Source organism: Electrophorus electricus, chromosome 1, assembly GCF_041902795.1.
Source record: "Electrophorus electricus isolate QZ-2024a chromosome 1, ASM4190279v1, whole genome shotgun sequence".
In the NCBI taxonomy this organism is placed as follows: domain Eukaryota; kingdom Metazoa; phylum Chordata; class Actinopteri; order Gymnotiformes; family Gymnotidae; genus Electrophorus; species Electrophorus electricus.
Window position 1 is genome coordinate 32,564,976 of NC_137497.1, and position 24,383 is coordinate 32,589,358.

Sequence of the window (24,383 nt, forward strand, 5' to 3'; positions counted from 1 at the left end):
CCATCTTTGTATACACCTCCACCCTCCACCCTGACTGAATACACCTTAACACTGACCGAATAGACCTCCACCCTCCACCCTGACTGAATACATCTCCACACGGACAAGTTATAAATTCATAGAAAATTTGGTTTATTTGCAGATATAACTGGCAAAAGAAGAGAACAGCAGCAGGGTGTTTTGTGTTCACAGTGTTGACTATCCACTGTCCTCTGAAGACCAGAGACTGGCATGTGTCTTAATGCAATCCCAATCAGATGACCTTAAGGTCAGGTGTAAAATGTGTCTACAGGCTGGACCAATAACGTTCATTTGGAAATGACATGAATGTGAGAAGTGTCCCGTCCTGCCAAATGGTGGGTAAGGCAATTAGGAGTTGTCAAATTACAGCCAGACAGACATCGTGAACTTATTTTAAGTTAAGACCTACCCTTATTCCTATTCTGCAATATTCCCCATTCTGAATGAGGCTATCCATGAGAGATAACCTGAAGGTATAGCTACATTATGCCTTTGTTGAGAACTAAGTTACTGTTGAGTTGAAGCTTTTCATATTTTGAAGCATTCCCTTGCCTGGATGACCTGATCTTTACTTGGATGTACTTTATTCTGACCTCAAAAGCATCCTCCAGGCCCCAGTGAGGATTGAACTCACGACCCCTGGTTTACAAGACCAGTGCTCTAACCACTGAGCTATGGAGCCTTAGTCGCTGTTTGCTAAGTCATGTGTCACATGAATTGAACCACACCTATACCGTCTAGCAGGTATGTAACTATGCTAATGCATCAGTGATAAATGCTAGCACTGCAGGGCCAAAAGATTTTAAAAAATCACTAAACACTTTTCCTCTGACTGCGTTTATCCTCTTAAATTGGTGGAACTTCATTTTTCTTCATGATATATTTGTATATAGATAAATTACAATCAAGCCTATTCACTTGAAAACTGGAAACTGATGGAACAATTTACACCAAGAATTACACCTCACAATTCCACTAAAATATTAGGTACACTGACTATTACACCTCACAAGTGCCCTACAAGACATTAGTTACACTGACTATTACACCTCATACGTTCCCTACAAGACAGTAGTTACACTGAATATTACACCTCACAAGTGCCCTACAAGACTAGTTACACTGACTATTACACGTCACAAATGTTCTACAAGACTGAGTGGCCTGTTCGTGAGAATGAGTGGCCTATGAACTTCTAATTTAAAACTTTAGTCATCATGTGACATTTCATAAAAACGCCAAAATTCTTCATTATGATTTAACATTACACAGCTTGTTCATATGATGCTAGAAAGAAAATTAGGACAACAGGAAGTATATATGCAAGATCTTTACACAATTATTCAGAAACTAAAACCTAGTAGCAGTACTGACAGACCTGTTGCCAAAACAAGCTCAGTTGGAGAAGTAGTTCATATCGTCCAGAACCTACGTCACTCCAAGGCCACGGGATAAACTACTCAAAGTCGTCGATTTTTGGTTCTTCATGTAACAAGGACAAAAGCCAGTTCATGTTGTCCTTATTATCTTTCTAGCATCATATGAACAAGCTGTGTAATGTTAAAGCATAATGAAGCAGTTTGCCGTTTTTATGAACTAAAATGTCTCCTGTTGACTGAGGCTTTAAATGATAAGTTCTTAGGCCAATCATTCTCACGAACAGGCCACTCAGTCTTGTAGAACATTTGTGACATGTACATGGACAAGGATAAACTGCAGTTTACATGGAGAGCCAGACCTTGACGACTTTGAGTAGACACCAATATCAGACTGATAATACCCGAATTACAAGACCAGAGCGCTAACCACTGAGTAATGGAGAGTTGCATGACTGAGGCTCAATGAACATCTCTAGGACAAGTGGGTGATAACACAGCAGCCATGCTGAAAGATGGTAAGTCTGTAGGGCTCTATCACCAACTGCCCGTGTGGGGACTGTTTTACTACAACTAAAACTAGAGTAAAAATAAAAGAACATAAACTTTAACAGTGCAAAATTTTGGTAGAATTGGCAACCTGACCTGCTTAGTACCTGCTTAGTTTAAGCCATGTGTCAACACGCCCACAATTATCCAATCTGAAGTCTGCCCGTCCACAAACAGCCCATCCACAATCAGCCCAAACACACCCAGTCCATCCACAATGCTCACACTGTTTCTTGCATCGTTGAGTATGACAGCATCTGCTACTGAATTTTCCCCCATCTACTGGTGGATCCCCATCTTTTAAACACTCTCACTTCCTCTATTCCATCTTTGTATACACCTCCACCCTCCACCCTGACTGAATACACCTTAACACTGACTGAATAGACCTCCACCCTCCACCCTGACTGAATACATCTCCACACGGACAAGTTATAAATTCATAGAAAATTTGGTTTATTTGCAGATATAACTGGCAAAAGAAGAGAACAGCAGCAGGGTGTTTTGTGTTCACAGTGTTGACTATCCACTGTCCTCTAAAGACCAGAGACTGGCATGTGTCCCAATCAGATGACCTTAAGGTCAGGTGTAAAATGTGTCTTCAGGCTGGAACAATATTGTTCATTTGGAAATGACATGAATGTGAGAAGTGTCCCATCCTGCCAAATGGTGGGTAAGGCTATTAGGAGTTGTCAAATTACAGCCAGACAGACATCGTGAACTTATTTTAAGTTAAGACCTACCCTTATTCCTATTCTGCATATTTGCAATATTGCCCATTCTGAATGAGGTTATCCATGAGAGATAACCTGAAGGTATAGCTACATTATGCCTTTGTTGAGAACTAAGTTACTGTTGAGCTGAAGCTTTTCATATTTTGAAGCATTCCCTTGCCTGGATGACCTGACCTTTACTTGAATGTACTTTATTCTGACCTCAAAAGCATCCTGCAGGCTCCAGCGAGGATTGAACTCACGACCCCTGGTTTACGAGACCAGTGCTCTAACCACTGAGCTATGGAGCCTTAGTTAGTTCTGCTTATGTCATTTGTCATCATGAAGAGCTCACCCTCTCACATGACTTGAACCATACCTATCCCATCTGGCAGGTATGTAACTATGTTAATGCATCAGTGATAAATGCTAGCACTGCAGGGCCAAAAGATTTAAAAAAATCACTAAACACTTTTCCTCTGACTGCATTTATCCTCTTAAATTGGTGGAACTTCATTTTTCTTCATGATATACTTGTATATGGATAAATTACAATAAAGCCTATTCACTTGAAAACTGGAAACAGATGGAACAATTCACACCAAGAATTACACCTCACAATTCCACTAAAATATTAGGTACACTGACTATTACACCTCACAAGTGCCCTACAAGACTGTAGTTACACTGACTATTACACCTCATACGTTCCCTACAAGACAGTAGTTACACTGAATATTACACCTCACAAGTGCCCTACAAGACTATTTACACTGACTATTACACGTCATAAGTTCCCTACACACTGTTTCTTGCATCGTTATGTATGTCAGCATCTGCTACTGAATTTTCCCCCATCTACTGGTGGATCCCCATCTTTTAAACACTCTCACTTCCTCTATACCATCTTTGTATACACCTCCACCCTCCACCCTGACTGAATACACTTTAACACTGACCGAATAGACCTCCACCCTCCACCCTGAATGAATACTTTCACGCAACGCTCGCCTCCCGCGAGTCACGTTGTTCGGCCAGCCACGTGGAGTAGGAGGACTTTCGTTTGTGGCCACGTCTGCACACACCTGTACTTCATTTTGTCTATGTGTATTTAAAATCACGTCAGGGTTTGCGGCATCATTGGTCATTGTAGATGTAATATCTAAATGTAACGTGTTTATGTTAGATGTATCCTTGTGTATTGAGTTTAACGTCAGTCATTTCATGTTCATTGTCTGTAATCCGTGTGAGTGCTGCTGTCCTTTATGTTAATAAACGTTCGTCCCTGTCGATGAAGTCTGTGCATCCTGCCTCGCGCCCTGCAGCACTCGGGCCGACACGCGTTACAAATACACCTTAACACTGACTGAATAGACCTCCACCCTGACTGAATACATCTCCACACTGACAAGTTATAAATTCATAGAAAATTTGGTTTATTTGCAGATACAACTGACAAAAGAAGAGAACAGCAGCAGGGTGTTTTGTGTTCACAGTGTTGACTATCCACCAGAGTCTGGCATGTGTCTTAATGCAGTCCCAATCAGATGACCTTAAGGTCAGGTGTAAAATATGTCTTCAAGCTGGAACAGTAACGTTAATTTGGAAATGACATGAATGCGAGAAGTATCCCGTCCTGCCAAATGGTGGGTGAGGCTATTAGGAGTTGTCAAATTATAGCCAGAGAGACATCGTGAACTTATTTTAATTTAAGATCTACCCTTATTCTGCCTCTGATTGTGTATATTGCATATTTGCAGTATTTCCCATTCTGAATGAGGCTATCTATGAGAGATACCCTGAACGTACAGCTACATTAGGCCTTTGTTGAAAACTAAATTACTATTGAGTTCAAGCCTTTCATACTTTGTAGGATTCCCATACAGACAACAGGAACTAAATATGTAAGGACTTTACACAATTATTCAGAAACTAAAACCTAGTAGCAGTAAAGACACATTTGTTGCAAAAACATGCTCCCTTGGAGAAGTAGTTCATAATTGTCCACAAGCAAAGTCACTCTTAGGCCACAGGATAAACTGCAGTTTACATTGAGAGCCAAACTTCAAACATTTTTAATTGGATAACAATATTAGACTTATAATAGCTAGTAGACCATCAATGCACACATAAACATGCTTAAACATATGGAACAGGTTGCAGTTAGCATGCCTTAATGTTGCCATTGGGGCTTGATGGGGCCTTAGTCACTTAGCAGGCCACTACTGTATACGTAGAATGGTAGTTTTTTGATAATTGAGTTGTTGTCAAGTACAAGCCTTTCATATTTTGTAGCATTCCCATGCCTGTATGACTTGACTCGGATGTTCTTTATTCTGACCTCAAAAGCTTCAGCAAGGGCCCAGTGAAGCTTGATCATTAACATTGAAAACTGTGTCATCATAGAAGCACTAATTATTCTTTTTCTGACTGCATATGTAAGGTAATTTATGGCAGGCATTCAACACGGCAGCATTACCAGTGAGGATGCGGATGAGAACTTTATTCGAGAGCAGTAAGAGGAAGGCAGACATGCAGCAGTGACCGCTCAGTTAAAACAGGTTTAGTGGCTGGAGTAGCAAAATGTCGTAACATAGAAAGGATTCAGCCATTTCTCTTGCAGGAAGCTGCCCAGGTGCTTGTGCAGTCTCTTATGATCTCAAAGCTAGACTACTGCAACTCGCTACTTACTGGTCTTCCTCTAAGAGCCATCAGACCTCTATGACTTGTCCAGAATGCATCAGCACAACTGGTCTTCAATCTTTCAAAGTTCACACATCACTCCACTGCTGCGTTCCCTTCATTGGCTTCCAGTAGCTGCACACATCAGATTTAAAGCCTTGATGCTTGCCTACAAAGCCAAAAATGGACCAGTCCCTCCATACATGATGTCAATGGTCAAAGCCCAATCCGTACCCCTAGTACTTCGACCCTCAAGTGTAGCTCAGCTTGAAACACCATGATTCTGGACTCATGGAAGACAAGCATCACAACTTTTTTCTGTCCTGGCTCCTAGATGGTGGAATAAACTTCTGTTGGTTGTCTGGAGTCCTCAAACGCAGTCCTGCGGTCTTCAAACGCAGACTGAAGACATATCTATTTGTAGGATATATTTAAATGACCACTGACACTAACGATTATTGTAGGGTATTGTTTATTACACTGATGTTGACTATTAAACTCTAGTACTTATTGTTTATTGCATGTATCATTGTTTAAGATAGACCTTATGTATTTTGTATTTGTAGGCATCAGCAAATTCCAACAGTATTCTAGTTCATTGGCTTATTGGACTCTAACCTACTCTACTGGCAAGGGTGTATTCCATGAGTCAATGACAAAGCACCTTTGTAAGTGGCTCTGTATAAGAGCGTCTGCTAAATGCTGTAAATGTAAATGTGGAGAAATGAAGGATGGGCCCAATTACATCAAATCTATCAATGAAACTATATATGTGCTCTAACCATTGAGCTATGGAGCCCTACCTAGAAAGTGTGAAGTCATATGTCATCATAAATGGATCACCACACCTATGTGGTTCAGTAGGTAGTCAAAGTCCTCTGAGTTATTGTAGCAGAGGTACACTCTAGTCCTAAAAAAATAGCAATTGTGTATAATCTCATATAATGCCAGATCCATACTAAATAGAGTCCCAAACCAGACTATGTAGGCATTAACAAGACTAGGTAAGGCACTACTCAGATAAGTAGGTTTTAACCATATAAATCAGTCCCTAACCAGACCATGTAGGTCCTAAACAGACAAAGCAGAGCAAAACAGAAGCTAATCTTTGCTTCTTTTTTTTCTTCAAGTGACGTCGTGCATTTTTTGCCCTTTTGTTCCACACCCAAGCACATTGTTCAGATTGACAAACCAGCACAATTTACATGTCAATGGTATGCAGTATAAAACTAAATGATAGAGTATTTTCCTTTAGTTTTTACCATCACTTCAAATGTTATCTGTGAACATTGTTTAAACTTTGCTTTTCTGCTCATTGGCTATATTTGAACACGCCAATATTTTTTCTCATGTAAAAAGGTTCCGGCAAGTTCGATCTAGGCAGGAAAGGGCTTTGGGGGGGTTGTATAAGATAGTTAAAAGATGGTGATTGCATGCTTGTTTGCTTGCTTGATTGATTAAAGTGTTGGGACGTCACTGACATTACCACGGCATATTTCACATCTGGCTAGGGAACCTATTCGGAATTTGCGTTGAATTCATTGTGGAGGGAAAGCACGCTGTCGCTTGACCTCAAAGGGTTAACCCCGACTGCGTAAGCGTTACGACGCTCGCTGCCAGCGAACGTGGCGAGACACGGAGGGTGGGTTACGTCCCCGGGCCAGACCTGTGATACTTAGGACGGAGGTAAGTCGCTGGGTGCTGGTCACTGTGCGTACAAGGTCAAACTCAGTTGTGCGCAAAATAAACGCTTTCCGAACGACGAGGGTTTAACGTTGCCTGGGTCAGCAGTAGTCCCTCAGTAATACGCGCTAGCTAGCGAGACAGTTATGCTACCTGGCTACGTGTATGGCTTTCTGTCCGACGGCTTGAATGTTCTGGAGCCTGGGAAAGTAGCGTAGCTATTCAGGGTGCGGATCAGCTGGCTAGCTATCTGCATGTCCCAGTTTCAAATGTAAATGTTGAATCCATATGGCAGCTTGTTGCCTGCGATTACTGCTAGCAGTCAACGAATGGATGGCTCTGTACCTGTAGCAAGCGCGCAGGAGAACTTTCCGACGAATCCGAGGAGCTCCGTTAGCTAGCAAGAGTTAGCTTGAGTATTTGTTAGAGTATTTGTGCTTGGGGCGTTAGTCAGCTAGCCACAAAAAACCCCACAAAAGTATAGTCAGCTTCTCTTCTTTTTTCACATTTTCTTTGTTTAACGTTAATCTGCAACGTACTGATGTATCAGTTTATACTGATATAAGCGAGCTAACGTCTCACTCATTTCATAACAGCAATATTCTGCAAGCTCGTCAACTGAATTTAGCAAGGTTTGTAAGTGACCGTCTGTGGGATCTTTTTTTTCTTTCTTCCTCTAGTTTTGCTTTAATTTGTTGCTAGATTAAAAAAAATCCGTGCATATAGTATAATCTCTACCTTTTTAAACATTTCTTCGTGTGTCGTGACTGAAAGATCAGCCTTCTCTGCCGTTTATCTAGCAAGTTAGCTGTCACGAACATTGTGCGGTTAAGGGTGCAGTAGTTGCATGCCAGTTTGTAACGGCAGATATGATGGGTTGAGTGTAAGAATGCTAAAAATATTCGTGCGGCTTCATTCTCGTGAAGTGTTGGACGGCCTTTTGGTGCCAGGCAGCAGCAAATGAATTCGTGAAGGCTAAGTAAACATTTTAAAGGTCATTTTTGTACGTTTCATGTAAAAAAAAAAAAAAAAAAAAAAAAAAAAAAAAAGCTTTTTAGATTTTTAAGTGTGCCTGAATTTCACCATGGTAACTAAAGCCTTATTGACATATGATGCATAGCTCTGGTGTTGTAGTGTGCTTCTTGACACCTCTTTAGAAGTGTATTCTTAGCTGCAGGCTGTTACACCAAGAGACAGCCAGTTTATTTGGCATTAACAACTTGCGTTCACGTGGTTTCCTGCAGGTTCCCTGACGGAGTCGAGAGGCACATAAGGCTTGCATTCCCATGGCTGCAGCCTCCCAGCTCTTCCAGGTGATCCGTGGCATGGAGCTCGCTCGAATTTGGCCACGTGCCAGATTTTTGTGCCAAACCTGCTGCCAGTTCAGTCACCCGTGTGATGCGAACTCTGGACCAAAGCAGCACACGTGGCGGGGGTACCGGACCTCGCAGGCATGGCACACCTACTACCTGACACCCCCGCAGGTGAACAGCATCCTGAAGGCCAATGAGTACAGCTTCAAGGTGCCAGAGTTCGACGGCAAGAACTTGAGCTCGGTCATGGGTTTCGACAGCAACCAGCTCCCAGCCAATGCGCCCATCGAGGACCGGCGGAGCGCGGCCACCTGCCTGCAGACGCGGGGCATGCTCTTTGGCGTGTTTGACGGCCACGCCGGTTGTGCCTGCGCCCAGGCACTCAGCGAGAGGCTCTTCTACTACACTGCCGTGGCAATGCTGCAGCATGAGACTCTGGCGGAGCTGGAGAGTGCGGTGGAGGCGGGGCGGCCCGTGCAGCCCGTGCTGCAGTGGCACAAGCACCCCAATGACTACTTCAGTCGCGAGGCCTCGCGCCTCTACTTCAGCAGCCTACGCACATACTGGCAGGAGCTGCTGGACCTGAGCACGCCGGGCGAGGGGCCGGACACCGCTGAGGCCCTGCTCAGCGCCTTCAAGCGGCTGGACAGCGACATCTCGCTGGAGGCGCAGGTGGGTGACCCCAACTCCTTCCTGCACTACTGGGTGCTGCGTGTGGCGTTCTCCGGGGCAACGGCGTGCATGGCGCATGTGGACGGTGCCGAGCTGCACGTGGCCAACACGGGCGACTGCCGGGCGGTCCTGGGCATCCAGGAGCCTGACGGCTCCTTCTCAGCGCTGACGCTCTCCAACGACCACAACGCGCAGAACGAGGAGGAGGTGCGGCGCGTGCGGGCGGAGCACCCACCCTCTGAGGCGCGCACGGTTGTGAAGCAGGAGCGCCTCCTGGGCCTGCTCATGCCCTTCCGCGCCTTCGGGGACGTCAAGTTCAAATGGAGCATCGACCTGCAGCGGCGCGTGCTGGAGTCCGGCCCCGACCAGCTGCACAACAATGAGCACGCCAAGTTCGTCCCGCCCAACTTCCACACGCCCCCGTACCTGACAGCAGAGCCTGAGGTGCGGCGGCACCGGCTACGGCCACAGGACCGCTTCCTCGTTCTGGCCTCCGACGGCCTGTGGGAGACACTGCACCGGCAGGAGGTGGTGCGCATCGTGGGTGAGCACCTAACCGGCGTGCACCAGCAGCAACCCGTCAGCGTGGGCGGCTACAGGGTCACCCTGGGCCAGATGCAGGGGCTGCTCCAGGAGCGCAAGGCGCGCATCTCCTCCACGTTCGAGGACCAGAACGCCGCCACGCACCTTATCCGTCATGCTGTCGGCAGCAACGAGTTTGGTGCCGTGGACCATGAGAGGCTGTCCAAGATGCTCAGCCTGCCCGAGGAACTGGCGCGCATGTACCGCGATGACATCACAGTTATTATAGTGCAGTTCAACCCACATGTGATCGGGGCGCAATAGACCCGAGTACACTGCGTTAGCGGCTTTGCACACACCACACAGCCATGTCCGACGCCCATGTAGGGCATTCCCACAGTCACGCCACTGGCACACCTACTGACAATCAAATCAGCATGCCAGCCCATTTGTACTTGAGTCTGCATACTAGTTATGGTTCTGTGTGTGCGCACACGCGTGTGTGTGTGCTCATTGCGATAGTTGAGGGAAGGGCGTAAAGGCAGAGACTGAAACTGGATTTGAATTGCTTCACAGATGCAGCTGTCTCACTGATGTTTTCTGCATCTCCTTGGATGCTCGTGGTTAGTTTACAGTGTTGAATGAAATGTATGGCTGGGGTTTTTTTCATTATAGCCTGTGTTGCCCAATGAATAGTCATGTGTCAGAACTACACTGCAGTATGTGCTGGAGCTGCCCAGAACTGGCCTTCTTTTTGCTAATTGGCTAACATCTAAAATTGTTTACAGTGTTGAATTTTACACAACTGTAAATGGTCACATTAACCAGCATCTTTATTCATATTTAAGATCATTTGACCATGGGTCATAGGGTGTTTTTAAGGTCATTCATTCACTTTCCTCACAGCCTTATTGTAGTTTACAACTCCAGCACACCTGCTGAAAGTGACTGTTCAGTCAAGCAAATTTAGGACTGATGAGATTGTTGGAACAGTATTTTCAGTTAGAGTCTATATTTTCATTTGAATACATGTATTTTTATTTTTAGAGCCTATATTTTAATTCATGAAGATATTTCAGTTGGTAGTATAGTCAGTAAAGAGAATTTCAGGTTTCAGAGGGGTTTCAGAAGAATGCTGAGTGTGTTGGTGTGTGTGCATCTTGGACATGTGGTTATATTTAGAAACGTCTAACGGAAACTGCACAGTATGGATGCTTTTACTGTTACAGATGAACCTGCAGAGTTAACCTATAGCCAAAGATTTGTCTTAATGGTGTTAAATCTCTTCTGGATGGTCACATAAAACATATTGACACAAGTAGTTGGATTTTAGGAGCTGAATTTACAAAAACCGCTAGATCACAGAAAATAATATAATGCGGTGGTGTACATGACAATATCTTTATGACTTGAACTCGTATATTTTAACAGTTAACTGTATTAACGTAGTGGTGGGCTGCACTCTTGGGGGTAAAAGTCAGATTTTCAAGCTCCTCACTAGGAATGGTAGCACCGCTGTCCCTTTGACCTAAACGTCGTGACTCCTTTGGAAATGTGCCCACAGTGCTGACATGTTACTTTGGATTGGCCCTACACATGTGGAGTAGCAGATGGGGAGTGTGTGCGTGCAGTAAAATGTCCATGACTTTGGACCTTTTTTTGTTGTTGTTGTTGTTTTTTGTGACTGATGAGAATAATTCTGCAAGTCTGTTAACTTGTTCTCTATGAGGCTGTTTGACAGGCATTTACGAGTCCTACTAGTGCAGACACAGAGGGGAGCTGTGTCTCTCTTGCGGTGTGTAGGCCTACTCTGCGTGAGGCACCGCTGAAGGTCTCAAGCATGTCTGCATCGTGCTTTCAGTTCAGTTCTGAAATAAATCAGATGGTTTGATGGATGGGTTCTCATGAATGTCTGTAATGGCAATGTGTCTTCCAGCCATGCCTGTTTGTTGTAGCCTGAGGGGGAGTGGCCTTGAATTTCAGCTGGTAGTATAAGCCTTGCCATTCTGCAGTAAGCACACAGTTCCAATATAAGTTGAACCGCTTTAATTGACTACAAATGTCTTGGCAAATATGTGGTTTTCCACGACATGAAGGATGCAAAAGGTCAGACTGGTGGTTGGAGGTAAATATTTAACAAGGAGGAAGTGGAAACTTGATATATAACTTTTTTTTTTTTTTTAATATATTTTAAAATTCATTTGCATGACTTTACTGGTCATGTCCTACTACATCCATTACTGCAAATTTGGAGCTAGACATGGGTAAATAAGGCAAAGATTCATGTACACAAACAGAATATTTCTTGTGTGTGTCTGTGTCTGTCCCCTCTTATGGATTTGCTGAGCATATTTACCTTGTAAACAGTACTAGTTGAGGCTGTTTGAGAAGCAGTTACTAAAGAACGTGTACATAGTTATATTTATCATAAACAGTGCTTAATACTTGAAGGTCATTTATTCACCTTTAATGAGTTTGAAGTGTTGAATATAAAATATTTACTTGCAACTGGTATATTTAACATTATTCCCATATGTACTAGTGTATGAATGTGTTTGGGAACTCTTGTATTTTGTATAAAAGTTTTAATAAAACAAATGTCATGGTCTTTTTTAGTTTTTTGTTTTTTTTATGTATTTGATGATGAAACAATACAGTATGCATGTGTGATGGTGGCTGAATTTGGGTGTGTCCTGGTCAGCAATGAGAGTTTGGTGGGGGGGTGTACGGAATACTGCCAGACTAGTCTGGTTGGATAAGAGATGAACATTAACAGCTGAATCTGGCAAACGTCACAGTCTAATTAATGCTGTACGCCATCAGCCCTAGTTGACCGTGCCTTTGAGCTTGGGTTTATTTCACATAGACGTGGGCACAGTGCTTCATCATTAAGGAAGTCACTTTACAGCTGCTTAAAGAATTCTTATTTACTGTGAGGTTCTGTTACCCAACAGTGAACCAGATATTAGTCCTATAACTATGACTTGAGGACCAGGAATGTTACGTCAATAGTGTTTGCTGTGTTTGAATGTCCTTTTAATTCAGTTGTTCCGCTTTTACTTGGAGGCTGGCTATGAGGTAATGTTATAGCATACCGGTTGGCCAAACGACAGGTGACACTAGAATATCCATTGACGCTGGTTGTGAAGGTTACATATGACCAGATTTGAACTACAATCACCACTAGATGGAGGTGTGGCTCGTCTTGTATTCAATACTATTAATGAATCCTAAAATCCACCCCCCACATTTTACATGCGTGCATGTAGTGTCAGCTGGTAGTGCGTTTAGCCTCATGGCCGTTCGGCAGTGCTGTACTGACAGACCAAGCAGATTGTGGCCCATGGGCTGAGTAGCAGGGAAGCTGAGTGTAAAACGGGCCCAGGAGACCTGCGGGGGTCGTCTGCACTGCCTGCCTGGGTTGGGAAGGGCGTAGGGCCGGTGACATTTACTCCATTTGTTTAAAATACTGACTTTGCGGACATATACTGTTGCTTTTTTTTTAAGAGCAAATATTGGATAGAAGAATTTATGTAACTGTTCTAACAAGTGTATACTCGAGTATATTTAAAGTAAATTTAATGTTAAAGATGTTACTTTTCCTGATGTTGGCCCTTAGAGATCGGCTCTGGTTTATTTCACATTCGTACACCAGACTGCTGCACTGGTACAGGCTTCCCTCTGTGAAGCGTACAGAACATACAGTCCCGAGAGGACCGTTCTGGCTGCGACCCGTTACAGCTAGACGTGACTGACAGACACACACACACACACTCATCCTGCTGTAGGCTGAGGAGCAGGTGGTGACGTGTGTCTTCAGAGAGAATAGAAATGACATCAGTGTCATAGGCTCACGCGGGGTGTCTGGGACACGATCAGACTGGTCATCTTTGGTCTGGAAAGTCAAGCTGTGCACTGGGAGTGATTGTGTTTCTTATTAGCCCAGCCAAGCTTACTATGTGGCTCACAGAAAGTTATACGATAAAGAATAAAATAGGTGCTACTGAAACGGAAATGTACGGGATATGTTGTTGTTGTTTTTTTTAAAGAACAGGACTCCTGAAGCTGACATTCTGTACTTATTAACTTCATGTTCATTCCGTTTCAAATCCAATATGCAACAACAAAAACGCTGACTGTCGTTAATGACGTGCTGCAGTGCATATATGTGGCCGCCTGAGGGCGCCATCTTGCTGCAATCAACACGGGCTCTCCGGAAGGAGGGTTGGAGATCCTACCGTAGGACTGCGTGGATTTATAAGGTTCTAATGGGGTAAATCAATGTATCTCTTCCTTGAAGGGCTATTAATGCAGCAGTTATTGTAGTGTAGGACTAGGCAGGAACTGATAAGTAAAAACAACAAAATCAGTCTAAATTTGTGTTGCATGTTAATGTTATCATTACACTGAAGAACATTGCCATAACCAAATAAAACAGGCGAAGTCTGAGTTAAGACAAAGATTAGAAATATGTTCTTATATTCAAGAAGAGGGAATGTCTACTACTCAACAGGATTGCTATAGCGCATAATAAATATTGGAGTTGATTTGCATTTTTACATAATATTCCAGCTTGCTTATATCTTTATATTCAGCTTGCTTATTTCCTTACAAAAGGCCAATGTATCACAACTCTACTTTTGCCCAGTATTAGCCAGATCATAAAGTTTTACCGGACCTGCCCTGTCTAGTGGTAGAGCTAAACAGTGCTGTCAACCTTCAGAGCAACAGGGAAGTTTGTGTGTGTGTGTGTGTGTGTGTGTGTGTGTGTGTGTGTGTGTGTGTGTGTGTGTGTGTGTGTGTGTGTGTGTGTGTGTGTGTGAGTGAGTGAGTGAGTGAGTGAGTGAGAGAGAGAGAATGTTGGTTGTGAGAATGTAATAGTGTGTCTAATAGATTAGGTGATCTCAGAATGCTGGGCCACATCATGGTTTAGTGTGTGAATCTGTGTTCTTTTCCGTTTCCTGTATTTGCTTGTTGTTCTGCAAGCGTCTTTCAGCTATCGGTCTCGGCATCTTTTCATTAGTAACAAGGTCCCTCATTGTGCACAGGCAGAAGTGGGGGATAATCAGTTTCATGTACTTAAGTCATCATCATCATCACCATCATCATCATCATTCTCCCTCACTGCTGAATGTCATTTTGGTGAATTTGTATTATTGTGAGCATGTTTATCTCATAAAAAGTTTAAATTATGTTGTGTATGAGTAAAGAAATGTTCCTTTTACTCAGTTACATTTTAGTCATTTACATGGATGCATTAATTAGATTTATGTTTCATTTGTTGATGTTCTATTAGTAAGAGCACCTTGACTGCTTTGCTGTTGGCCAGATCGCTCATTTTTGAACATTATGTTATTTTAGACCAGTATACAAAAACAACAGCACATAAACTTCATATTCTATTCTGATAGATGATGTTTATATTATAAATTGTACTGAAATTCTAATTTCAGCATTTCTCTTCTTGAGCTTTTTTTTTTTTAAACTTCCACTCAAGTTGTACTGGTAGGCAACCGGTTACATTTACGGCATTTAGCAGACACTGTTATCCAGAGTGACTTACAAAAATGCTTTGTCATTTACTCATAGAATATATCCAAGTACAGTTCAGTAGGTTAGAATTAAACATACCAATGAACTAGAATACTGTAGAATACAGGGATGAATGCTGATACCTAGAAGTGCAAAATACATAAAGTCTATCTTAAACAATGATAAGTTCTATAAACAATAAGTGCTAGAGTTTGTTAAACAACATAAACAGTGCCCTACAATAAGTACTAAATTAGTCAGTCAATAAGGGAGCAGTGTCAGTTGTCCTTTAAATATTCTGCAAATAGATGGGTCTTCAGTCTTCATTTGAAGACTGCAAGGGACTCTGCTGTCCGGACAGCAAGTGGGAGTTCATTCCACCATCTTGGAGCCAGGACAGAAAATAGTCTTGATGCTTGTCGTTCATGAGACCTGAAGTAAGGTATTTCAAGCCAAGCCGTACTTGAGGTTCGAAGTACTCGAGGTACGGATCGGGCTTTGACCATTGACCTCATGTATGAAGGGGCTGGTCCATTTTTGGCTTTGTAGGCAAGCATCAAGGTTTTAAATCTGTGCCTGCAGCTACAGGGAGCCAATGAAGGGAGCACAGCAGTGGAGTAACGTGTGAACTTCGGAAGATTGAAGACCAGTCATGCTGCTGCATTCTGGACAAGTTGTACTTCTATTTGACTCAGTATTTCAATGAGTTCACAAAACATTTCCTTAAGCAGGGATTTAAGATGGTCTTCCCACCTCTGCCCATATGTTTGTCCCTTCATACAGCCCAGGGCAAGGTCAGACAAGGAGAGGAAGCAGGTAAGACCAATCAGAGAGAGGGACAGGGCAGAGCCAATCAGAAAGATTGGGGAGAAAGCCAATCAGAAAAGTGGGTGTGCGATTTGGGGAGGGAGCGTGCAGGGGAAATGAACTGAGACATGATTTGATGGAGAGCAGTTGGAACATTATTGAAAGCGACTAATTACATCGGGTCATTTGTATTTAATTTTTTCCCAAGCATTTGTTCTAATAGCTGCCTGAATTCTTAGTGGGTGGCAAGTGCTGACGTTACTCAGCATAGGACGCCATGGCTTTGTCAGTTTAAAACGCCCCTTGCTTTATCCTATTACAATTCATTTATCAAGGACCTAATAATTATGAAGTGTTTGACAAAACAACCTCAGGGACAAGGCCATTTTTATAAAAGAGAAGACTTTGGAAGAGAATGTTAAGCGAACCCTCATTTTGCAGTTTCATTCAAACTGTCATCTGTGCCAGTAACCCAAAAGCACTTAGATGAAGCTGGATGGCTTTGGGAAAGACTGGAAGAAACCGGATGAGCTGGTAATTATGGGACATGATGATCAGTTGACTATCCAAAATGTCCACTGATATTCTAGTGATGACGGTAAAAGTCATCAAATGTCTCACCAACACGTCTCTCATATGTCTCTCATAAATGTGTCTCTCACCAACATGTCTGTCATATATGTCTCTCATAGATGTATCTCTCACCAACATGTCTGTCATATATGTGTCTCTCATAGATGTATCTCTCACCAACACGTCTCTCATAGATGTATCTCACCAACACATCTCTCATGTGTCACATATGTGTCTCTCATAAATGTGTCTCTCACCAACATGTCTCTCATATGTGTCTCTCATAGATGTGTCTCTCACCAACATGTCTGTCATATGTGTCTCTCATAAATGTGTCTGTCATATATGTGTTTCTCATAAATGTGTCTCTCACCAACATGTCTGTCATATATGTTTCTCATAAATGTGTCTGTCATAAACATGTCTGACATATATGTGCCTCTCATAAACGTTTACATTTACGGCATTTAGCAGACGCTCTTATCCAGAGCGACTTACAAAAGTGCTTTGTCATTTACTCACAGAATACAACCTAGTACGTTACAGTAGGTTAGAGTCCAACATACCAATGAACTAGAATACTGTGGAAATACAGGGATCAATGCTGATACCTATAAGTACAAAATACATAAGGTCTATCTTAAACAATGATAAGTGCTATAAACAATAAGTGCTAGAGTTTGTTAAACAACATAATAAACAATACCCTGCAATAAGTACTACTATGGCATGTCTGTTATATATGTTTCTTATAAATGTGTCTCTCTTATAAACATGTCTCTCATTAACTTGAAAGGATTAGATTGTGAATCAGCAGATGCCCTAAAATAATAATTGTGCTCTTAATCACTGTCAATGACATCATCATATATGTGTATGTGTAAAATCAAACTCACTTAATCACTGTCATCATCATCATCATCATCATCATCATCATCATCCTTCACTTCTGGATGCCAAAGAACCAGTTAATCCTTCATCCTAATTAACCAAGTGGGTCTTTACAAATTAAGACCCAGATGGATTTATTGAATTTATATTAAAGATTTATAACTATAGGCCTTCATAGATGATTCCCAGTCTGTTGCACACCGAAAACTGATCTGCAGTGGAACCTTTTCAAACCTACATTAGGCACCAGGGATGCTCACTTAGTAGTGAGGGACACTCGGTTGAAGTGTGCTTCCTCAGTTCAGGGAAGTTAAGTGAAGGACTTGGACTGGGCTGTCTGCATTACCCACCATAACATTATATCCTAAGAAGATCAAAGACATTTGGATGTACATAGAATGCTTTTAAAAGACAGTGGTACATGCTGTAATTCATTAGGTCTAACTTTTGGTAGTGATTACCAGACTGCAGGAAGCAGTGATTTCTGGTGCTGATTGGGGGGGGGGGGGGGATTCAAATGTTTATATTACTGATTTTAACAGGAATGGATTGCCCCGTACCTGCAGCGCACCTAAAATAATATCCAATCCATTATCATTTTCAGTCTATTACTATATACCCCAGAGTCAGTCAGGCATTTCTCCTACCCTTTCAGTGTAATTGTTTATCTGGGTGTGTGCTTGTGAATTAAGCACCAAGGATTTAGGATAACTCTAGATTGCTGGGGATTATAACTCTAGTTTACATCAGATCAATGCTGCAGATTAATAATGGGACAGATTATTTGTGCTTTTAGTGCAGTTCTGTTCTTCTGCTAGATGGTCTCCAGACAGAAATCCTACACAGTGAAATCATAAAGAATTGAAACAGATCTGACACCAAACTCTCATTACCAGTCACAGACCTGTATTAAATAAGACAACACTGCCTTCCTAGTTTTTCCCACGTTGCCAAATATATGGAATAGAATATTGATAGGTGCATCTATGATTTAAGAAAATTCAGTTGTCTAGCCACAGAAAAATGTCACGGTTCCTATAGGTTTATTAGCTTGTAAACTTCTCTGCTTCGAGCTTACATTAACCCCTTTTTACTGCATAACAACAACAACAACAACAACAACAACAACAACAAGGCTGTAAATAAAATGTATTTCGTTTATCCATCAAAGTCCCCTAGCTAACAAAAAACATTCGTCGATGTTATTTGTCCAGGGTGCTATTTTACTTACCTAAACATAAACTATATTTGGGAAGGTTAACTATTTATAGGCAAAGAGGTGTTTGTTGCTGCCTTCAGCTGCCATGAGCATTAAATGATTATGTATACCACTAACGTTCATACCAGCTAGGTTAGCTGTCACTAGCTGCTTCAAGAGCCGATATACGCACGTTCACCTTTCAAAAAAAGGGTCAGTTAGAGTTTGAGTTCGCCAACGGTATAAGCCCACCACATCACTACATACAAATTTTCGAGCTTAAAATGGGAGTTTGCAAGCAGATGAAAGCCTAATGAAGTCGCGTTTCCATCCACTATGTTTATGCGTAATGACACGACGGGAGTAAGAGTGAAATATACAAAGCGCGTGGTGGTCGTTGCCTTGTAAAGAAACAAACGCCAAACAGGCAATGAATTTTAACCTGTATTTGCTTTTAGTACTGCTTATATCTGTTGGTCATCTGTGCATGGATACACACGCCGGGCGAGCCAAGCAACGGTCCAAATTCTGAAGGTTGAAATCTCTGCGCCACTCCACGTCGTTTGTCCTTTTCAGGTGGACCTGAATCATGTGGAAATATAAACGAGATGGATGAAAAACTTACTTCACTCAGAGCCTCTAGTCTAGCCCGATAGGGGGTCCTACAAAAACATTTTTAGGCGTTAAATATTAAACACGAACATTCATCGAAAACATTAATTTATTATGTTTTCAGTTGGAAAATCTCCAGCGTATCTACTGTGCTGAGCTCACGTCTCCACTCCCCCTCTCCCGCGCGCATGTAGTGTTCGCGTGAAGATGTTTTGGAACGTGTTGCCAAGAAACGACCGATGCGTCAGTCATTGTTAAAAGGCAGTTCAAAGTTCATGGCTTTTAACATTTGACCTTTTCATTGCTTGAAATCTGCGTATCTTGATTTCTTTATCAAAACGGATATGTCCCAACACATAGCTAATCACAGTGCTTTTATAACCTTTATTCTTGCCAAGACGTAATAAATGGCTGGAAGGGACAGATGGGATGGGCGGGTTTCATGCGTCCTGAGCTGCCTGGGTGTATTACCGCGCTAAGAGGTTCACCAAGGTACACATTTGCAGCATTATCAAAAACCATTATTAAAAATGAGAAACTACAGGGATTTTTTTTGGGGGGGGGGTTGGGGGTTAGATCTACCTAAACTTTTTACCTGGTGGCTTACTGTGATTATTGTGACAATAATGACAATAGAGTCGGCTTTGATTTTGACTTTGACAAACATAATATTAATACATCTTCTATGTCAAAATGGATATTTATTAACAGAATGATACATGTTCATGTTGGCTTTCCATTCTGGATTAGCAATTCTACCCTGAACTAGTGAACTCTTTGGACAAAAAGCTTTGCAAGAATTTCAAACACTTTAAAATGATTATAGATTATGAGAATAAATATATGAATTTATCACACATTACAGTATAGCACTGGTCACATCCACACCAACAGCACACGATTCTGCGTAGCCCTGCAAATATGCGCCACTCACACTCAGAAAATCACCAAACTAAATCAGCAGTGACATCACAGGCCCCCCACTGCAGAGTAGGCGAGGCGGGTCGGGACAGGAAGGGGTGGGGTCTGGGCAGGAAGGGGTGTGATTTGGGAACAGGCTGTGCGGTGGAAATGGAATGAGACATGATTTAATGGAGAGAGGATAAACCGTTAATTAAAAAGCATAATTACATCGGGTAATTTGTATTTCATTTTTTCCCCAAGCATTTGTTCTATGAGCTGCCTGAACACTTAGTGGGCGGCAAGTGCTAAATGAAGGTGTAATTTGTCTGAGACGTTACTCAGCGTAGGACACTGTGACATTGTCAGTTTAATACGTCCTTTGCTTTAACCTATAAAATTCATTTATCAAGGACCTAACAATCATCTGAGTCCAGTCTGCTTTGACCAAACCTCAGTCACAGTGGGTATTCCCCCCAAACAGAATGAGCTACAGTAGTGATGAAAAAAACGCCACACACTGATATTATTTGACAGTAAGAATGCGCAAAAGCACAATGAGCTTAAAATGAGCAGAGTCTCTTCCATGAACTTTGGAGGGGAGGGAAATGGGAAACGGAGAGGGAGGCAGCGTGGACGCTGTGCCAGCAAGCGGGTCCACGTGTGCCCGCGCGGCTGAGGGCTAAGTGTGGTGCGGCAGCATGACGCTGGCTTCCCCATCGGCCGGGCTGGTCTGCTTCCTCTTCTTATCCTTCTTCTTGGTGCGGTAAATTACAAAGATCAGGAACAGAACTGCAAAGCGTTAAAATATATTAATCATCGTGTCTACCTGACTGGCGGACTAACGTTAAGCTTTCTAAAGGTAAGTTTTACGTTCGTGGAAAGTTTGGGCATGACGCAGTGTGTGGTGTAGTGTGTACGAGACTGGACACTGGAACTGTTCCAGAGACAAAACAGCAAATGCTGTGTGACTGAAATTTACTAGTGCCCACCACATGTACACACTGCACCGCAGTTACATGGTTTTAATGTTTTGCATCTTACTGATAAATCCGACGACTCCTCCTAGAATGCCAATGGTGGTGGATGTACCATACTTCCAAGCGTGAGACTGTGGTTCCACATAACAGTATCCCAATTCAGTACAGTTACACACTCGCACTGAGAAAGAGAGAGAGAGAGAGAGAGGACAAGAGAGACAGAGAGAGTTCGGAGAGGAAGGGATAGGGAGAAAGAGAGACAGACAGAGAGATAGAGGGAGGAGGTGAGAGAGGAAGAGACAGGGAGAAACAGACAGAAATGGAGAGAGAGCAGAGATAAATCCCAACACTCACACACGCAAACGCGTCATGCAGCCCGTGAAAGACAGGGGCAGTAATAAACACACTCGCTTTACCCTCAATCTTCTGAGTGACACCCATGCCTGCGCTGTCCTTGACGTTGATGGGGATCATATAGGTGTGGTCTCTGGAGGGCTTCTTCTTTAGAGAAAGCTTAGCTGAGGTACCTACAACATACCAAACAACAGTGTTTTCAGTTCCACAGGTCCAGTCTGACGGCCCTGACAAGGCCTTCTTCTATTCTAATGATGGGATCGGTCTATAAGAATTCAGCCTGATTTACACACGATTTTGTCACGGCGGGAAAAAATAAAAGCAGATTATGAGCGTCCGGAATTAGGAGTGGGTCTTAATCAAGTGTGACGTAATCGAAGAACAGCGGTGCCCCACGACCCGACAGTCTGGCACGTCAGAATTATCTGTATTTTCCTGGCTAGTGTGACAACCACATGTTCCTTTCCACTGACCGATAGGATGACAGTAGAACCAATAGGAGAAAGAGACGCTGCTGTTGCTGTTGACTTCAGTTATAGTGACTGTGAAACCACCTGATATCTTTGTATCTTCATTTACTTGAGTTACTAAAAAACCTTCTTTTTTTTCCTACATGAGACCTCCTGTTTACAGTGAACCTGGTAGCTACATGTATGTAATGTTCTTGACATGTTAACACATTTATTACTTCAAGTACTCTTTGAGGGAAAGACAGACTGTATTGTCCTCTTTGTGACACACAGGACCAGATCCATGACAATGACAATTCTTTCTTTTCTTTTTCTTTTCTCAACACTAAACCGCCAGCATTAAACATAACATTTCATATAGCAATGACTGACGATTACTTGACCATCCTCCCCTACGAACTTGGGCGCTCGACGTGAACGATGCTTGCCAATCTCCTGACCAAGACACTGCACGAATTTATGCTACTGTGATCACCTAATCTGACACAGTGCCATTTATGAGAGACAAAATTGTTGTGTAGTCTGCCCCCCCAGCATTGCTGTCAGCTATAGTGTTATAACTTAGCTTGCTAGCTTAGTCTTAGCTAGGTGCGCTAAAGGCCCCGCCCACCATCCACTGGCGCGATCTCCCAGTTGGGGGACTTGTGTGCCGTCGGCAGGGTGAACGTGAAGGGCTCTCCGAAGGCTGGGCCGTCGGCGTCCTCAGCAGTCAGCAGCAGGGGCTCTGGCTTCTTCACGCATATGAATCCCTTAGACTGCTGCAGCTTGGGGAAGTTGTCGTTCACGTCCGTCAGGTGGATGGATACCTCCTTCTCCATTGCCTGGTTCTGACCCTCTGACAGGGAAAGAAACACATTCTGATTAAATCCGTGGATGGAGACGATTATGTAATAAACCTCAAGTGATAAATTGCTTTTGCACGACAGTTAGGAAAGAAATGACACAAAGTAAATGATGGAAACCCTGAACATTGTTTAAAATGTTTTATATTTGCTTTTTTTTTTTCCTGCCAAAAATATCGTTAGCACCACCTTAAAGTAAAGGCAGTGCTGTTTTTGCTTCCCATCTAGGTAGCTAGTGGGATGTTAGAGGTACAGTTAAATAACTGCTGTCGTCAGATATTACAGCACGGCTAGCACACTTTTCCGCCCATTATATTGTGAGGTTTAAACTAGCTGTTATGTAGCGGCTTTTAAAAATATCTGTAGGAATGTGCGTCATGGAATTTCACAAAGGACATTCAAGCTAAGCAAAAAAAAATGCACCATCTTTCATTCCCTCATAGACACAAAATGGGTTTTGAACGAACCGCGACTTTAGGATGTCACGAGTCTTTTAAGGTCAGCCTAGCGCAAAGGTTAACGGTCTCTCCTCTGTCAGTTGCTTGGCTAATGCTGTACGCACCTGTCTCGTAGACGATGACTCGGACTGTAAGATGCTCCGCCAGCTCTCTGTCCAGGGCCGCTTTGGTCCTCAGCTCCCCAGAGTCCGCGTCGACCTCGAGCCAGCCGTGGTCGTCTCCCTCCAACTTGAACCTGGCACGCAGAGCACGCAAACAGAAGGCTGATGTGCCGTCCCCTTAACACACACTCAATAATTAAAGAGCTAACGCTACCTCGACTGAGTTTAGTGCTGAGTCAGTGTCAATTAAACTGTGCGTTCAGTACCGAAAGATTTAGCAGCACCTCAACTGCGTTTAGTACTGAGTCGACTTCACCTAAAGTGTGCATTCAGTACTGAAAGTGTTTGCGTCACCAAAACTTTGCTTTGAGTTAACATCACCAAGATTTTTACTGACATCGCAAAAAAAAAAAAAAAAAAAGGCATTTTACATGATTTTCTGTCCCTCTGGGTCTTTGGCATCAACTGTCAGGATGGCGGTTCCTACAGTGAGATTTTCCGGGACGTTGATGTTCAGGATGTCCACATTAAACACCGGCGGCTCATCCACATCCACCAGTTCTATGACGGCAACAGCGGTGGAGCGAGCGTCATACTCAACTCCCTGGATTAGAGGCTCAGGATTACGGGCGTCGATCTGGAGTTCATAGATAGACTGAACCTCGTAATCCAAAGGCTGAAGAAGAGAGCAGAGAGAGAGGGAGAGGGAGAGAGAGAGCGAGCCGGAGAGAAAGAAAACAGAGCACTGCGGTTAAAGCAGTCTTATCATCCAGTGGGGTGTGTTGATCTGGGACGCGTGCGCCGTCTCCCTGCCTGTGCGATGTACAGCCTGCCTTCACCCGTTGCCTCATCCACCTCTATGGCAAACACTCCGTTCGGGTCTCCCGCAGTTATGTGGTACTCCACCCTGGAGCTACCTGTTCCTGGGTCATCAGCATCCGTAGCATTAACCCTGAGGAGAGTGGTTCCCAGCTCAGCTAGCTCCGGAACACTGTATCTCCCATACTGCACCGGGGTCAAACAAGCACAGCCAATTGGGACACATTAAATAAACGCATTAAATAAACAGACAACTGAAAAAAGCAAGAACAAAGAAGGTGTGGTACTTACATCATTCCTCTCAAAGATGGGGAC

The 24,383-nt window shown here is 43.1% G+C and overlaps 2 protein-coding genes and 2 non-coding genes across 5 annotated transcripts in view; 1 reads left to right on the plus strand and 3 right to left on the minus strand.

Annotated features, from left to right (window-relative positions):
• Positions 1-630: 630 nt before the first annotated feature.
• trnat-ugu (transfer RNA threonine (anticodon UGU)) lies at positions 631-703 on the minus strand. The gene has a single exon. It is a non-coding gene; the product is annotated as a tRNA-Thr (tRNA).
• Positions 704-2,897: 2,194 nt separating this feature from the next.
• On the minus strand, positions 2,898-2,970 carry trnat-cgu (transfer RNA threonine (anticodon CGU)). The gene has a single exon. It is a non-coding gene; the product is annotated as a tRNA-Thr (tRNA).
• A 3,905-nt stretch (positions 2,971-6,875) lies between these two features.
• Positions 6,876-12,139, plus strand: pdp1 (pyruvate dehydrogenase phosphatase catalytic subunit 1). 2 transcript variants are annotated; one of them, XM_027001184.3, is made up of 2 exons: positions 6,876-7,027; positions 8,269-12,139. In XM_027001184.3, the coding sequence occupies exon 2, from the start codon at positions 8,311-8,313 to the stop codon at positions 9,853-9,855; it is 1,545 nt and encodes a 514-aa protein (XP_026856985.2). In that variant the 5' UTR covers positions 6,876-7,027; positions 8,269-8,310; the 3' UTR covers positions 9,856-12,139. The 2 variants fall into 2 exon arrangements, with proteins under 2 accessions (XP_026856985.2, XP_026856986.2); XM_027001185.2 differs by lacking the exon at positions 6,876-7,027 and adding an exon at positions 7,034-7,656.
• A 7,686-nt stretch (positions 12,140-19,825) lies between these two features.
• The window catches only part of cdh17 (cadherin 17, LI cadherin (liver-intestine)), a 16,099-nt gene continuing 11,541 nt past the window's right edge, over positions 19,826-24,383 (minus strand). Inside the window, exons 12-19 of the mRNA XM_035525904.2 lie at positions 24,360-24,383; positions 24,063-24,254; positions 23,681-23,925; positions 23,253-23,383; positions 22,459-22,683; positions 21,441-21,551; positions 21,089-21,205; positions 19,826-20,836 (exon numbers count right to left, since the gene is read on the minus strand). The exon at positions 24,360-24,383 is cut by the window's right edge and continues 53 nt beyond it. Coding sequence (XP_035381797.1) covers positions 20,727-20,836; positions 21,089-21,205; positions 21,441-21,551; positions 22,459-22,683; positions 23,253-23,383; positions 23,681-23,925; positions 24,063-24,254; positions 24,360-24,383 — 1,155 coding nt within the window. The 3' untranslated portion in view covers positions 19,826-20,726. The remainder of the gene's footprint in view (positions 20,837-21,088; positions 21,206-21,440; positions 21,552-22,458; positions 22,684-23,252; positions 23,384-23,680; positions 23,926-24,062; positions 24,255-24,359) is intronic.

Excerpts from the sequence above, each read along its gene's own strand:
- pdp1 (XM_027001184.3), top strand. The coding sequence starts at position 8,311 with ATGGCTGCAGCCTCCCAGCTCTTCCAGGTGATCCGTGGCATGGAGCTC.